Source organism: Myotis yumanensis, unplaced genomic scaffold (assembly GCF_028538775.1).
Source record: "Myotis yumanensis isolate MYYU_CA2020_CCGP unplaced genomic scaffold, mMyoYum1.0.hap1 SCAF_1, whole genome shotgun sequence".
Lineage (NCBI taxonomy): Eukaryota > Metazoa > Chordata > Mammalia > Chiroptera > Vespertilionidae > Myotis > Myotis yumanensis.
In genome coordinates, this window is record NW_027223752.1 from 156,009,282 (window position 1) to 156,026,812 (window position 17,531).

Here is a 17,531-nt window from a genome sequence, read left to right on the forward strand (position 1 = left end):
ATTTCTTTCATTGTCTATTATCTCATTTCTTCCCTAGAGATATGCAGGGGTATGAGGGTTTTAGAGACACACTTGACTCCTGCTCCCTGTTTTATGGTATCATCCCAGGTGAGTCATTTATCTCTTCTATTTTGTATGTGCAATACTTCCCAAGGCTGGTTTATTTTATTTGATAATCAAATCAAATAAAACAGGCAAAACACCTTTTACTTTGTCTTCATCCCAGTATAATGCAGCAGTTGCAAACTTAGGGAATAAGCTACAACTTGCTTTGATGAGTTTTTTCCCTCCAATAATTACCTTGAATCAACTAAAAATTTAAGTGAAAAATCTCAAATAATGCGAGTATTTTTTAAATGAATATAAATTAATTAGATGTCAAACTTTTTCTCATGAGTGTAGTGTGAAGAGGACTGCTCTATTGAAGTATGTGGGAGGTTTGTTTGTCAGACATCATTAATATACAGAGCTCATAAAAAATATAAATAATATTCTCTTGGTCTAATATGAAAATTACTACATAATGACAATTTATGATATTGACTAACAAAGATATCATGAAAGTCATTTATTTATCAAACAATCTAGGACCGAAATAGCATTTGGTATGTCAAGGGGAAAGAAACATAAGGGAAACTCAAGAAATAATTATGTTATTTACAGGTATTACAGGGTTAAGGGTGAAACAGTAATAATGTCAGTTCCTTCTCTATAGCTTCCTACAGACTACAATAAGTAGTAATATTAAATTTGTTGTTTGGTACTGACTCATTTCTGAAACTCCCTCCTTTTGTACTTTCATCTTTATACACATTACTCTCTTCTAAAATTTCCTCATTTTCTTCAATATGATTTAGGGCTCAAAAGGTTTTATGTTGACTGTATTCACATTTAATTATAAATCATGTCTTCAGCAGTTGGTTTATATTGAAAGTGGGGAATGAATTCAGTATCTGTCTATAATGAATCAAATGAAGCTGGTAGGATGAGAGTCTACATGATCAGAGTCTGTGGATTTACAATAACATTATTAGTACATGATTAATCAGTACCTAATGTGAGCCAGTTCATAGCCGACATCTAGTAAGTCGTTCTGTCTTACATTAAAGTCCTGTGGCTCTGTTTCAGATCAGTTAAGCGTTTTGCTTTAGATGATAGTACATTGTTAACTTGCCATCTGGCCCAACAGCTGACGTGGCTCATAGAGCCCTGAAGAGGCCCCACTGAAGCTCTACTCCTGGGAAATATTTGGTCTACTGTGTGGTGTCATGATTACTGGCTCACAGCTTTTTATATCCACTGAAAGAGAATTGCAGAAAAACCTCTATACTGGAAAATTCCTAAATTGGAATTAATTTGTTAGAAAAGAGTTCACTTACCTGAGGACCAGGCTGACCCTGAAATTGAAAAAGAAAAAGGAAGAGTTACAAATGGGTTTTCTTTAGTGAATTGTTCACTTAAAACTCAAACTAGTTCTGAAATTTTTTTCAGAATATTTCTGAAGATAACAATCAATACTTAACTACTGGCAAAACTTTACTTTGTGGTTTTAAAATCATATTATAGTTTACATTTTTACTCTATGTTATCATCTAAGATCTTGATATTATTATGGTCTATTACATGTAACTCCAAAATGACTCAAGAGTTTTAGTATGCTCTAGAATCAAATTGCAGAAGGAGAAGGCAAAGGGAATCTACCTCAGATGATCATAATGAATGGTCAGTGAAAAAGAGGGTGTACTCGCACAGACTATTACTGTGAGCTACATATTCCGAGATGGCACAGAGTGAAGGAAAAAAGAGGCAGATATCTTAGTTTTAGAACTCATCAAGGCTTTGGATTTCTCATTGTTTAATAATATTTTAATCAATTTTAAAAATAAATATTTCTCTCTTATTGTGCATAATCCAACCTATGGGCATTTTGAAAGGACAGGAGGAAAGGGTTTGGCTCAATTAAGTACATCATAACTCTTCAAATAGTCAATATATTATGTAACCTCTGGCCAATCTAATTCATTTGGAATGTCACTTTCTTGTTTAAGCTGATAAAAACTTCAAAGTAGCATAATTGTATATGCTTGTCACTAAGAGAAAAATCACCTGTGAATGAAAGTATTGATTACACATCACCTTCTTAAAATCTCCAGTTGGGTTTTGTGTAAGATGAAATGAAAGAAAAAGTTCACACTGAGTTAAGGAATCTTAAAAAATACATCAATAATGTACAATCTCATTGCATCAGCAAAATGCCACTGAGTATTATTCAGGAAAGCATGGTGCTAATACAATTCCCAGAGAAGACTTGCTCTCTCTTAGCCCCTCTCTGAGCTTAGAATTTCTTTGATGATTTGTTCCCTTACTGGGAATAGAACAGATGATTTTCAAAAGCATTGTCTGAAAATGTGGTTGGCCAGGTTTTGTGTAATCAAACCATGAAGGGGAGCTAAACCAGGCTGCTGTGGAGGTTACTCACTCCACTCCTGTACTCTTTAATGGTAGAGAGAGAAAGAGAATAATATTCACTAATTCCTAACCAAATACCAGACACTTGGGATTTGTTATTCCATTTACTACTTATAAACTTCCCTTCATTTTACAAATGAAGAAACTGAGACTCACAGAAATAAGTGAAAAATCACACAGTCTATAGTTGGGGAGGCAAAATTCAAACCAAATCTGATTCTGAAGTTCATACTTTTCCACCCGGTCATTCTGCCTTTTAGTCTGGAAGTTTAAGAAAAAAAGAAGTAGGCTTGCTCAGATCAACGATGACACTAGAGCACTCTTCAAGAGACTGGACTTTCTAAACCTCCCATCCACTCCTCGGCTACAAGGTGAACCTCTGCCTCCAGATGCAGGCCTCCAACCGGCAGGACCAGACTGCTAACTGATGCCTGTCCAGAAACCAGGTCAGCAAAGGTTCTGGTTGACAGCCCTAACATTGGCTCTCAACTTGGAAGATCTACAAAGGCAAGGCTCTCCACTTACACGCAAATATGGATCTTGCCAGATCCATGTAATAGGTGAAATTGCAACACATGCTCACTCTCACCTGCCCTCTCGATGTTTTAAGCTTCTGACCTTTCTGAAATTTAAAACTACTGCAAACTCAGAAATGTAAACATTTATAAAACCTTGGAATACATTACATCTCTTGTATGTTTTGGTAAAAACTCAAATGTAGGACTATCCAAAATCAGAAAGAATTTCTTCAAAAGAATGTATTTTAGCATTGTTGCTGAAATTTTTTGCTTGTCCTAAAACTGAGAATTTTCCTGTCTGTTTTTAAAATGTGGCATTTGTGTCATTACACTGGACAAATGATTTTAGCATGTGTACATATATTTATGTTATTATATATAAACATACATTGTGTTATACATTTTATATTAGTGATAGTGAGAATAAATAGTAAATGATGGTGAAATGAAAAAGTTGCTGTACACTTTCCAAATGAGCATTGGAAAGTATACAGCAACAGAAAACTCAGATTGCCCTAACATGTGAAATGAATTTCAGGTGTGCATGCATGTGAACGTGTTTATGTTCGTCTGTAGGGTGGGGAACATGAAAAAGAGGGATGGAAGTGGGTTAGTAGAGAAGCTTCCCAGAAAAACGATGCACACAACATGACAAATTTGGTAACGCTCCCTAAAACATGGATTACACAATGCAATCCTTATAAATCTTACCCAAGATTTTAGGACTGCCTACACTCAGTGTGATGTAACAAGCTGTGCACTAGCAGACACAGTGGAATACCTGTCAGAAACAGTCTAGCAACTGGAATATTTTCTTTTTATTTTATGTATTGATTTTAGAGAGAGAGGAAGGGAGGGAGAGAGAGACAGAGAAAGAGAGAAACATCGATTAGTTTTTTTGTTATTTATGCATCCATTGATTGATTCTTGTATGTGCCCTAGCTGGAGATCGAACCTGCAACCTTGGCTTATGAGACGAAACTTTAACCAACTGAGGTACCCGGCCAGTGCCAGCTAGAATCCTAAAAGAGTCATTAAAGAGGGGAGGTATCTGTGGGCGTGGCAGTGAGAGTTTCCTGCAGGGTGCTGAGCATACAGGAGAGAAGAAAAGAGCCCAAAGTGAAGCTGGTCTCAGAAACACCCTGTGAGTGAAGGCATTAGGTGGTACTGTCTTCCTCATGACAAATCACCAAAAGAAATATCCAGAATTTTCCATGTTGCTTCTGAGTAATTCACTGAGGAAAACAAGTATTTTCATTCATTAGTGGATATTTTTCTAGTCTACTGTAATTTATAAGTAGTGAATATTACTAATAATCAACTATGAAAGTTCTTTTTTTCCATCTAAAATACTTTTTAAATGAATAATTTATAAATTATGATGAAAACTCACAAAATACAACTTAGTTGAATTTTAAAAATAAAATTCCTGAAAAGGACCTTTTTAGCAAACAAATCACCAAACTGTTACTGTAAATAAAAACTGGAATTGAGTATAATCAAGAGCCATGCCAAGGGAAATAGTTAAATCACAGAAATATTGACATTTGGAACAAACATACATGCAAAGATGGAGAATGCCCAATGCTCCCAGGGGCTGATTTACTGAATGTCAACAGCTCAATGTAATGCCCTCAAGACTGCTAAGGCACCAGGTAAAGTAAAAGGAAAATCAAGGGGAGCCGGCTTTAAAAAGTGGTAATGGGGAGATGAGGACACATTTGTAATACCTTAACCACAAAAGAAATTAAAAAAATAAAAAATAAATAAAAAGTGGTAATGAGAACAGTATGGTGGGAAACAATCAGCCAGTAGCTGATGCTTGACCGAAAAGTGTTCAGAACACGCTGAAAGTTTTGTGAGGCAAGTCAACCACAATGGAACAAGATAATGAGATGACATATCACTGGAGGATGTACTGTTACATTAGGCCATTAAAGAGCAATATTAACCATTCTCTGCTGGGCTGTTATCACAAGTATGGTTGCCAGAAAGTGCTAAGACTCTTCCTAAATCTACAAAGTCTTAGATTTCTGACTGAGACAATTAGATGCACTACATGATACTTCTTTCTTTTATGGATGGTAAATCTGTGGCATCCCTTTTCAGCTGGGACAAATACTGTTTTTCCATTCCCACATGCACAGATAGGCACACAAAAATTGTACTTTTAATTTTTAAATATATCTTTATTTATTTCAGAGAGGAAGGGAGAGGGAGAGAGAAGTAGAAACATCGATGAGAGAGAATCATTGATTGGCTGCCTCCTGCAGATCCCCTACTGGGGATTAAGCCTACAACCTGGGCATGTACCCTGACCAGGAATCGAACCATGACCTTCTAGTTCATAGATCAACGCTCAACCACTGAGCCACACCCCCTGGCTAAAGTTCAATCTTATTTTGAAATATTGATTAGGATAACAGACTCACATAAACTTACTGTGATAAATTTTAAATAAAACCACTTTCATTTACAAAAGCTTGAAAGAATATTAGTACTGCTCATGCAACTCTAAAAGGTGCTACCTCTGCTTCAAGGTAATTAGAAAGCAGTTACTTCAATAACTTAGAAACTGTTCATTAGAAAACCCAAGTTTGATGACCATTTTTAATACCCTCATTTCAGATTTATTTCATTCTCTTGAATTGAAAGAAAATACTTCAAAACAATAATTTCCATATTTTGCATTTTGGAACCTTTACTGCCCAAAAAGATCATTTGGAAGTGACTATTATAACTCCATTTTCTCATGAAAGTTCTCAAATCCACACACTAGGATGTCAAGCTTATTTTTCCCTCAGGTGAAAACACCTGAAGTGGCCATTCAGGTAAAGCTTTAGAACAACATCAGAGGAACTCTGAGTGGCAACATCATTGCCCTGGTGGCAGGCAGGAGGTTTGGAGGAGCAATAGGAATCCTATCCTAGAATCATGTGGTTGGGATCCCTTAACCTTTCGAGAGTCTCAGTTTGACCTAGATCTCATAATTTCTTAATCCAATATTCCAGAAAGAGGTCTCTTAACTTCTGTTCACTGCAGAATAAATGCATCCATGTCAAAGAGAGAATCTCCCCATCCAGTGAATATTATTCAGATAATAGAGAGGGAACTGAGTCAGGCAGACTGCAGGGGCTTCACAGGATGAATTAGACCCTTCACACATGGCACAGAACAATAACATGAGACTTCTATCCTGAAGAAAAATCCCTTCCTAGTTTGATTAAGCTTCCATATCCAATTAATGAGAGGCTATTACATCAAATTAGTTTAATACTTATAAAATGCTATAAAATTTAGCATGGCAATTTAAAGTAGGCTATATGTCCAATACCAACAAACCATTCAACTAATACAAATTTAGATAAAAAGCTTATAAATTTAAAAACAAATTAATACACAAGTGGTATATTACAGATAAAAGCAACTGAAGAAGTAAAGCACTAAGGATTGTGTGAATTAATTTTAAAATGCTTTGCAAAGACTGCATAGTCTTGCAATGTCTATGCTTCCAAGGTTTCTTACATGCTTGACTAAAATAAACATTATTCATAATTTATACTGCCTAATGTGTTACCCTACGGGATAGAGATTAATAATTCTTACTTTAGCCACAGTCACATAATATTTCTTAGATAAGAGCATTTCAATTTAAGAATTTAAAAAACCTTAATCCTCAGTGGTTTTAATTCTGGGAAGAAGAAACCATATTCTACACTAGAGGAAAATAAAGAGTTATAGTCTCAAGCTGGTGGATATTTCTTTTTTAAAATTTGAGAGAGGAAGAGAGCGAGAGCAAACATGGAGATGGTTTTGTTGGATTCATGTAAAGAATATAAAAACTGATTCAAAACTTGGAATTATTTCTTCCATATTTGCCTTTCATAGATAAATACTGTATTTAAAGATTTACTCTTATACTTAAACAGGTTAACAAGTTCTTCCTTTAATAATTAAAAACAATATTATATTTTCTAACACAATACCATATTTACCTTTTCTTTCCTAACTTATTCATATATATATACACACACACACACACACACACACACACACACACACACTAGAGGCCCAGTGCACTCGGGAGGATCCCTCAGCCCGGCCTGTGCCCTCTCGCAGACTGGAACCCCTCGGGGGATGACCACCTGCTGGCTTATGTCCTCTCCCCGGGGGATTGGGCTTAAGCTGGCAATCAGACATCCCTCTGGCAGCCCGGGAGCCCTCGGGGGATGTCCACTTGCCAGCGGGGAGGAGGCCTAAGCTGCAGTCGGACATCCTTAGTGCTGCTGAGGAGGCAGGAGAGGCTCCCACCACCACCGCTGTCAGCCTGGCTAGTGGTTGAGCAGAGCTCCCCCTGTGGGAGCACACTGACCACCAGGGGGCAGCTCCCGCATTGCGCATCTGCTCCCTGGTGGTCAGTGTGTGTCATAGTGACTAGTCATTCCCAGTTGTTCTGCTGTTAGGGTCAGTTTGCATATTACCCTTTTATTATATAGGATAGAGGCCTGGTGCACAGGTGGGGGCCGGCTGGTTTGCCCTGAAGGGTGTCCCAGATCAGGGTGGGGGTCCTGCTGGGGTGCCTGGCCAGCCTGGGTGAGGGGCTGATGGCTGTTTGCAGGCTGGTCAAGCCCCCCCAGTGGGGACCCTCAACCCATGGAGGTTTGGCCAGCCTGGGTGAGGGGCTGATGGCTGTATTCAGGCTGGCCACACCCCTGTTAGGGTACAGGGTCCCCACTGGGTTGCCTGGCCAGTCTGGATGAGGTGCTGAGGGCGGTTTTCAGGCTGGCCAAGCCCCCAGGCGATGGAAGCTCCCAGCCTCTCCTTTTTTTCTTATTTTTTTTTTTATTCTGGGATTTATTTACCTTCTATAATTGAAACTTTGTTGCCTTCAGTTGAGCTCAGAGTTGGCTGCGGCAGGCGGGAAGCTTGGCTTCCTCCATCACTAGAGCAACCAAGCTTCCTGCTCGCTCCAACTCTGTGGCTACGGCTGGCTGAAAGTAGGTATCTGGAGTTTATTTATCTTCTATAATTGAAACTTTGTTGCCTTCAATGGAGCTCAGAGCCAGCTGCAGCAGGCAGGAAGCTTGGTTTCCTCCATCACTGGAGCAACCAAGCCTCCTGCTTGCTCCAGCTCCGTGGCTGCTGGTCGTCATCTTGGTTGGGTTAATTTGCATATAGATGCTCTGATTGGCTGGTGGGCATGGCTTAAAGTGTAGCAAAGGTACGGTCAATTTGCATGTTTGTCTTTTATCACAGATTTTAAAAATTACATGTATTGGGATTAATAAAATTATATAGGTTTCAAGTGTACAATTCTATAATACATCATCTGTATATTGTGTTTAATACCCAAAGTCAAATCTTTTGTCACCATATATTTGACCCCCTTTATTTTTTACTTCCCCACCCACTCCCCTATCTCTCTGGTAAGCACCATTGTGCTGTCCATGTCTATGAGGTTTTTTGGGTTTGTTTTGTTTTTTTTGTCTTGTTTGTTCATTTGTTGCTTTCAGTTTTATATCCCACATATAGGTGAAATCATATGGTTCTTGACTTTTTCTGTCTGGTTTATTTCACTTAGCATGGTATTCTCAGGATCCATCCATGTATTCCCAAATGGCAGTATTTCATCTTTTCTTATGGCTAAGTAATATTCCATAGTATATATGAACCACATCATTTTCTGTTAAGATGCGCTCTCCCTTTTTTAAAATATATTTTATTGATTTTTTACAGCGAGGAAGGGAGAGGGATAGAGAGTTAGAAACATCTATGAGAGAGAAACATGGATCAGCTGCCTCCTGCACACCCCACACTGGGGATATGCCCGGAACCAAGGCACATGCCCTTGACTGGAATCGAACCCGGGACCCCTTGGTCCGCAGGCTGATGCTCTATCCACTGAGCCAAACCGGTCAGGGCAAGATGCTCTCTTTTTAATGTGTAGATAAATCACATAAATTAGAGAGAAATTTAAGAAAATTTTAAAAGAAATAACAATGTTAGGTAGGCAATTGTATGGAAAATAACAGTTGTAAATGCCAAGGATATGTAATTATTCCATAGGCCCCCAAGGTGAGAGGTTTGTGCCCTGGTTTATAAAAAATTGTTCTCCAGCCTGACTTGTATGGCTCAATGGTTGAGCATCAACTTATGAACCAGGAGGTCACAATCTGATTCCCAGTCAGGGCACATGTCCAGGTTGTGGGCTCGATCCCCAGTGTGGGGCATGCAGGAGGCAGCCAATCAATGATTCTTTCTCATCATTGATGTTTCTATCTCTTGCTCCTTCTCTCTTCCTCTCTGACATCAATAAAAAATATATATATAAAAAAGAATTGTTCTCCAGTACATATTGCAAAGCTACAGGTATTGGAGTCCCAGACAGAAGTTTTGTCCCAAAATTCATTATGCTGCAAAGCTGCAAAGCCATATTGAGGAACGCTAAAGTACTGAAACCATGAGAGCCAATGCACAGCAGTTTTGAGACTGACCAAGAATCCTGAAAAAATCATCATAAACACTAAAAGGAATAGTCATGGATACCACACTCTGACTTGCTGTTATGGCCAGAGCCATATAAACCAGCATTATAAGGGTAAACATGAGTACCACATCTTCTTTATCCAATCATCTATCAAAGAACACTTCAGTTGTTTACAGGTCTTGGCCATCATGAATTATGTTGCAATGAACATAGCAGTGAATGTATCTTTGCAAATAAATGTTTTCAATTTTTTCAGATACATAACCAGAAGAGGAGTTGCTAGGTAAAATGGTAACTCTGTTCTTATTTTTTTCCATACTGTTTTCCATAGTGGCTATACCAGGTTACATTCCCACCAGCACTAGACTGCTGTTTGTCTCCATATATAAAATTGGATCAAAGACCTAAATATAAGACCTGACAATAAATTACATAGAAGAGAACATAGGTACTAAACTTATGTATCTTGGTCTTAGAGAGGATTTCATGAATTTGAAATACAAGGGAAATTAAAAAAAATAAATTAATAGGACTATATCAAACTGAAAATTGTCTGCACAGCAAAAGAAACCATCAACAAAACAAAAAGTCAACCACTGAATGGGAGAAGAAATTTTCAAACAATACCTCCAACAAGGGGTTAATATCCAAAATATATAATGAATTCATAAAACAAAAACAAAAAACAAAACAAAAATCGAATTTTAAAAATGGGCAGAAGACCTAGATACTTCTCTCAAGAAGACATACAAATGGTCAACAAATATATAAAAAGATGGTCAACTTGACTAGCTACATTCTATGAAGCCAGCATCACCCTAATACCAAAACCAGGTAAAGACATCACAATGAAAGAGAATTACAGGCCAATATCCCTCATGAACATAGATGCCAAAATCCTCAACAAAATCTTAGCAAATCGGATCCAGCAGTACATCAGAAGGATCATACACCATGACCAAGTAGGATTCATCCCAGAGATGCAAGGATGGTACAACATCCGTAAATCAATAAATGTGATACATCACATAAACAAATTGAAAGAAAAAAACCACACGGTCATATCAATTGATGCAGAAAAAGCATTCGACAAAATCCAACACCCATTTTTGATAAAAACTCTCAGAAAGGTGGGAATAGAAGGATCATACCTCAACATAATAAAAGCCATATATGACAGGCCCACAGCCAACATCATACTCAATGGACAAAAACTAACACCATTTCCCCTAAGAACAGGAACAAGACAAGGATGCCCACTCTCACCACTCCTGTTCAACATAGTACTGAAAGTATTAGCCATTGCAATTAGGCAAGAAGAAGGAATAAAAGGCATCCAAATTGGAAAAGAGGAAGTAAAACTGTCCCTATTTGCAGATGACATGATATTATACATACAAAACCCTAGAGACTCCATCCAAAAGCTACTAGACTTAATACATGAATTTGGCAATGTAGCAGGATACAAAATTAACCCCAAGAAATCTGAGGCATTTCTATACACCAACAGTGAACTTTCAGAAAGGGAGATCAGAAAAACAATCCCATTTACCATCGCACCAAAAAAATTAAGATACCTAGGAATAAACTTAACTAAAGAGGTTAAAGACCTCTACTCAGAAAACTACAGGACATTGAAAAAAGAGATAGAGGAAGACATAAACAGATGGAAGAACATACCATGTTCTTGGATTGGTAGAATCAACATCATTAAAATGTCCATACTACCCAAAGCAATCTATACATTCAACGCACTTCCCATTAAAATACCAATGGCCTTCTTCAAAGATCTAGAACGAACTCTCCAAAAATTCATCTGGAATAAAAAAAGACCCCGAATAGCTGCAACGATCCTGAGAAAGAACAAAGTAGGTGGGATCTCAATGCCAGATATCAAGCTGTATTACAAAGCCACTGTTCTCAAAACTGCCTGGTACTGGCACAAGAACAGACATATAGATCAGTGGAATAGAATAGAGAGTCCAGAAATTAGCCCGAACCAATATGCTCAATTAATTTTTGACAAAGGAGGCATGAACATACAATGGAGCCAAGATAGTCTCTTCAATAAATGGTGTTGGGAAAATTGGACAGACATATGCAAGAAAATGAAACTAGACCACCAACTTACACCATACACAAGAATAAACTCAAAATGGATAAAGGACTTAAATGTACGACAGGAAACCATAAAAATTCTAGAAGAATACAAAGGCAACAAAATCTCAGACATATGCCAAAACAATTTCTTCACTGATACAGCTCCTAGGGCAGTTGAAACTAAAGAGAAACTGAACAAATGGGACTACATCAAAATAAAAAGCTTCTGCACAGCAAAAGAAACCATCAACAAAACAACAAGAAAACCCACCTCGTGGGAAAACATATTTGCCAACGTCATATCTGATAAGGGCTTAATCTCCAAAATTTATAGGGAACTCATACAACTTAACAAAAAGAAGATAAACAATCCAATCAAAAAATGGGCAAAGGATCTAAATAGACACCTTTCAAAAGAGGACATTCAGAAAGCCAAGAGACATATGAAAACATGCTCAAAGTCACTAATCATCCGAGAGATGCAAATCAAAACAACAATGAGGTACCATCTCACACCTGTCAGAATGGCCATCATCAACAAATCAACAAACGACAAGTGCTGGAGAGGATGTGGAGAAAAAGGAACACTTGTGCACTGCTGGTGGGAATGCAGACTGGTGCAGCCACTATGGAAGGCAGTATGGAGGTTCCTCAAAAAATTGGAAATGGAACTCCCATTTGACCCTGTGATCCCACTTCTAGGAATATATCCCAAGAAACCAGAAACACCAATCAGAAAGGATATATGCACCCAGATGTTCATAGCAGCACAATTCACCATAGCTAAGATCTGGAAACAGCCTAAGTGCCCATCAGTAGATGAATGGATTAGAAAACTGTGGTACATCTACACGATGGAATACTATGCTGCTGTTAAAAAGAAGGAACTCCTACCATTTGCAACATCATGGATGGAACTGGAGAGCATTATGCTAAGTGAAACAAGCCAGTCAATGAAGGAAAAATACCACATGATCTCACTCATTCATGGATAATAAAGACCATTACAAACTTTTGAACAATAATAGATACAGAGGCAGAGCTGCCTCAAACTGATTGTCAAACTGCAGTGGGAAGGCCAGAGAGAGTTGGGGGGCAGGAGGGAGGGGAGTAAGAGATCAACCGAAGGACTTGTATGCATGCATATAAGCATAACTAATGGACATAAGACACTGGGGGGTAAGGGAGGGTAGTGGTTTGTCAAGGGCGGGGGGGGAAAAAGGATACTTATGTAATACCCTTTGTAATACTTTAAGAGGAAAATAAAAAAAAAAAAAAAAAAAAAAAAAAACTTGACTAGCTATTAGGAAAATGCAAATCAAAACCACAATGGATACCAACTCACACCTAATAGAATGGCAATTATTAGCAAGACAAGTAAAAACAAGTGTTGGAGAGTTTATAGAAAAAAATGAAACCTTTTCTTTCTTATAATTCAACTAGAGGCCTGGTGCATGAATTCATGCACCAGTGGGGTCCCTCAGCCTGGCCTGCAGGATCGGACTGAAACCAGCTCTCCAACATCCCCCAAGGGGTCCCAAGTTGTGAGAGGGGGCAGGTCAGGCCAAGGGACCCCACCAGAGCACAATTGGGGTCAGGGAGGGACACAGGAGGTTGGCCAGCTGGGGAGAGACTGCAAGAGGGCTCCAAGGCATGTCTGGCTCATCTTGCTCAGTCCTGATCGGCTGGACCCCAGCAGCAAGCTAACCTGCTGGTTGGAGCGTCTACCCCCCTGGTGGTCAATGCACATAATATGCATATCATTAGCATATTACGCTTTGATTGGTTGAACAGACGACTGGATGACCAGACACTTAGCATATTAGGCTTTTATTATAAAGGATGTTCATAATGGAGACAAGAATTTTTACTGTCCTGCCAATTTTTATCACATAGTATATCTATACTAATAATAGAGGAATATGCAAATTATCCAGGACGCTGTCACAGTAACAACCAAACAGCAGGCTGCATGCGGCGACCAGGCTGGCAGGGGGGTTAGTGAGGGACGACCAAATGACTGAACAGCAGGCTGCATGCGGTGACCAGGCCGGAGAGGTGGCCATGAGGGGTGACCAGGCCGGCAGGGGGAGGCAGTTGGGGGCAACCAGGCTGGCAGGGGGGGACAGTTGGGGGTAACCAGGTTGGCAGGGGGGCAGTTAGGGGCGATCAGGCAGGCAGGCAGAGGCAGTTAGGAGTGATCAGGCTGGCAGGAGGGTCAGTTAGGGCCAATCAGGCAGGCAGGCAGATAAGCGGTTAGGAGCCAGCAGTCCCAGATTGTGAGAGAGATGTCCAAGGGGTCCCAGATTGGAGAGGGTGCAGGCTGAGCTTAGGGGACCCCCCTCATGCACGAATTTCATGCACCAGGCCTCTAGTAATAAATAATTTGGTTTATGCCATGTTTATTAACATCTTTAAAAGTGTGCTATTTTATTGCTCCAGATAAATATTGGAAGCCAATTTATAAACATTTAATAGAAACATTAAGTTTATATTTTAATTTTTTATATTGTGCAAAAAGATGGACTGACTTCTCTCTACACTTGTCTGTCCCACATATTTTGCATTAATAAAAGTGTGCCAGCAGAGTCAATAAATTCATAATGCACGAGTCACATACTGCTTATTGCTGGAGTGATAGAGAACTCCAAAAAATGAAAACCTATTTTAAAATTGGGGAGGGAGTGGTTCTTCAAGCTAATAAGCTGATGTTCTTTAGTGACCAAGATGTCTGGGACTGCATTGGGGTGGGCACACAATACAATATACAGATGATGTATCATAGAATTGTACCCTTGAAACCTATATAATCTTATTAACCAATGTCACCCCAATAGATTTAATTTTAAAATAATTTTTAAAATAAGTGAAAATAAAAACTGCCACTTACTGACTACCACAAGTCACCAAGAGCTTTACAAATGACATCTCTATTACAATACATCTGTAAATTAGGGGTCATTTCCACCATTTTGTAGTTGAATAAACCAAGTTTCAGAGAGCCAAGGTAATGTTCCCAGAGACACACAGCTTCTAAAAGGGAAAGCTAGAATATGAACATGGATTTGACTTGACCCCTTTTGTGCTCTCACTTGCTTCATGCTGGTGGCTGAAGCCATAGGCTTAGGATAGAATACCCAAGGGAATTAAATAGGAGTGATTCTTAACACTCTTTTAAATTAGATAAAAGCTATAGCTGCACAGACACACACACATGCACAGACACACCCACACAAACATAAATCTTGAAATCTATCCCTAGATTCTCTAGTGAATCGTTCACTCCAGGTTAAGACCCCTTGGGGAGAGAAATATAAACAAGAGAAGAAGAGTGTCCCCAAAAGGAAAGTGAAGCTGAAAAGAGTTAAAAACAACAACTTCGAGTTAGTTCAAGATTCAAGAGCATTTAAAAATGAAATTTAAATAAGGACCACAAAGAGTCCTAAGAAAGAAGTATATAGCTATATAGGCCAACCTCAAGAATCAAGAAAAATCCCAAATAAACAATTTAACTCTACACCTAAAGGAACCTGAAAAAATAAGAACAAACAGAACACAAAGTAAACAGAAAGAAGAAAATAGTTAAAATCAGAGCAGAAATAAACAAATAGAAATTTAAAAAGACTAGAAAAGATCAATAAAACTAAGAGCCCTTGTGACCTCCCTCCAATTGCTTCAGGCTCCCGACCCCCAGCACAGCCTTGTTCCTGCTTAAGCGTCCATTTCTCTAGACCAGTGATGGCGAACCTATGACACGCGTGTCAGAGGTGACACGTGAACTCATTTTTTTGGTTGATTTTTCTTTGCTAAATGGCATTTAAATACATAAAATAAATATCAAAAATATAAATCTTTGCTTTACTATGGTTGCAAATATCAAAAAAATTCTATATGTGACACGGCACCAGAGTTAAGTTAGGGTTTTTCAAAATGCTGACACGCCGAGCTCAAAAGGTTCGCCATCACTGCTCTAGACAAAGTCCCATCCAAGCTTCAGGGCTTCCACCTCTTCCACAAAGATTTGCCTGCTTTCATACAGCATATGGGAACTTGATTTCCCCTGAATATCCACAGATTGTTGTTTTAATTATTTGATGACATTGCATTCTGCCTAAAATCATAGCTACTGATATCTTATCTCTCCTATTAAATGGTATGCTCCTTGGACAGCTAACACTTAAATGGCAGCGTTACAATATGCCAGGTACGGTGCTGTTTGTTTTGTGGACACTACAGGTACCATGATTAGCCTGTTTTACAGTCGTGGAAACAGGCAGAGAGAGGTTGGGTGACTTGCCCAGTAGCACACAACTAGTAAGTGGAAATGCGGAGATATAAAATCAGGTCTGTCAGATTTCAGAGCCTACGCTTTTTAACTATTTTGCTATACTGCACCTTGAACAGTAAAAGGCATACAATAAATATTTAATTAAAAAAATTCAGCCCTGACCGGTTTGGTTCAGTGGATAGAGCGTCGGCCTGCGGACTGAAGGGTCCCAGGTTCAATTCCAGTCAAGGGCATGTACCTTGGTTGCGGGCACATCCCCAGTGGGGGGCGTGCAGGAGGCAGCTGATCGATGTCTCTCATCCATGTTTCTAACACTCTATCCCAGTGGTCGGCAAACTCATTAGTCAACAGAGCCAAATATCAACAGTACAACAACTGAAATTTCTTTTGAGAGCCAAAATTTTTAAACCTAAACTATATAGGTAGGTACATTGTTATTAACTTAATTAGGGTACTCCTAAGCTGGCCTTTGCTAAAAACATCCTCAATCTGATTGAGATAGGTTTCAATCGCCATGAAGTTTCAATTGCACTGTACGTGCGCGCCTGCACGTGGTATTTTGTGGAAGAGCCACACTCAAGGGGCCAAAGAGCCGCATGTGGCTTGCGAGCCGTGGTTTGCCAACCACTGCTCTATCCTTCTCCCTTCCTCTCTGTAAAAAAATTAATAAAATATATTTTTTAAAAAATTCATCCTTATATGAATTTTTATTCAATCAACCTACCAAGTTTCAGGCACTGTGTTGGTGCTAGAGGAAGAAGGAAAAATAAGGGCCCTTCAACAGTGTAATTTGCAGTCACAAACAACACCGAGAAGTTAATGCATTCTCAGATTCCCATACTTTATCGGGCTTTTTCTTCCCCAGCAACTGGGAGAGCCCTCTGACAAAGGCTCACATTGTGAAAACTAGTTATAGTTCTCTCTTCTCATTGCAATAAAATTGATTGTATTAAAAGACAAATAAATGTCAAAAAAGCCACCTTTATTTTAACAGATAATGTAATACAGTTAATAATGCTGGGACTAAATTAGATACTGTAATGTAATTCTTCAAAAGGGTATTGAGTACACTTCATTTCTTCTGTACTATAAGTGTTCTCACTTGAGACAGGAAATATAACTTAGCATTTTAGAGACACTGGCTAAATTACCTCTATTGATGAGGCTCAGCAGGTTCTTTCTGAATGATTCGAAATAATTGCCGAGGGATAAAAAACAGTGTTCCAGGGGCTGTAGCCACAGCATGCCTGGAGCCTACTGGGGAGAGAATAAAGCACATGCTCCCATGCATGAGTGGTTCTATGTGCTGCCTGTAGCATGGCTGACTGACCATCCCTGAAATTGCATAAATGAAAGGAAGTAGGCCAAGGTACACACAATTGTATTAATAATTGGGGTGCATGAAATGAATTAGGTTAGCCCACCAGGTCCTTCCTAAAGGGGTGGAAAAGCAATACAAACCTCCAGGAATAAAGTCTGCTAAAACAATCTTTTCAAAGCTTTTGACAAAGTACAAACTTCAGTCATTTATTTTTTTTCTCATTGAAAGGAAAGTTCAGGGAGAAGTTTCAGGTCAGCTCACACACAGGCACATGCGCACACACACACACATGCACACACAGAATGGATAGTTGTGTGAAGCATGAACTAGGACACGAGAGTTCTGTAG

At 39.0% G+C, this 17,531-nt stretch overlaps 1 protein-coding gene across 1 annotated transcript in view; it reads right to left on the bottom strand.

The window, feature by feature from the left end:
* The window catches only part of COL25A1 (collagen type XXV alpha 1 chain), a 502,347-nt gene that overhangs the window by 188,725 nt on the left and 296,091 nt on the right, over positions 1–17,531 (bottom strand). The window contains exon 5 of the mRNA XM_070433581.1: positions 1,380–1,397. Coding sequence (XP_070289682.1) covers positions 1,380–1,397 — 18 coding nt within the window. The remainder of the gene's footprint in view (positions 1–1,379; positions 1,398–17,531) is intronic.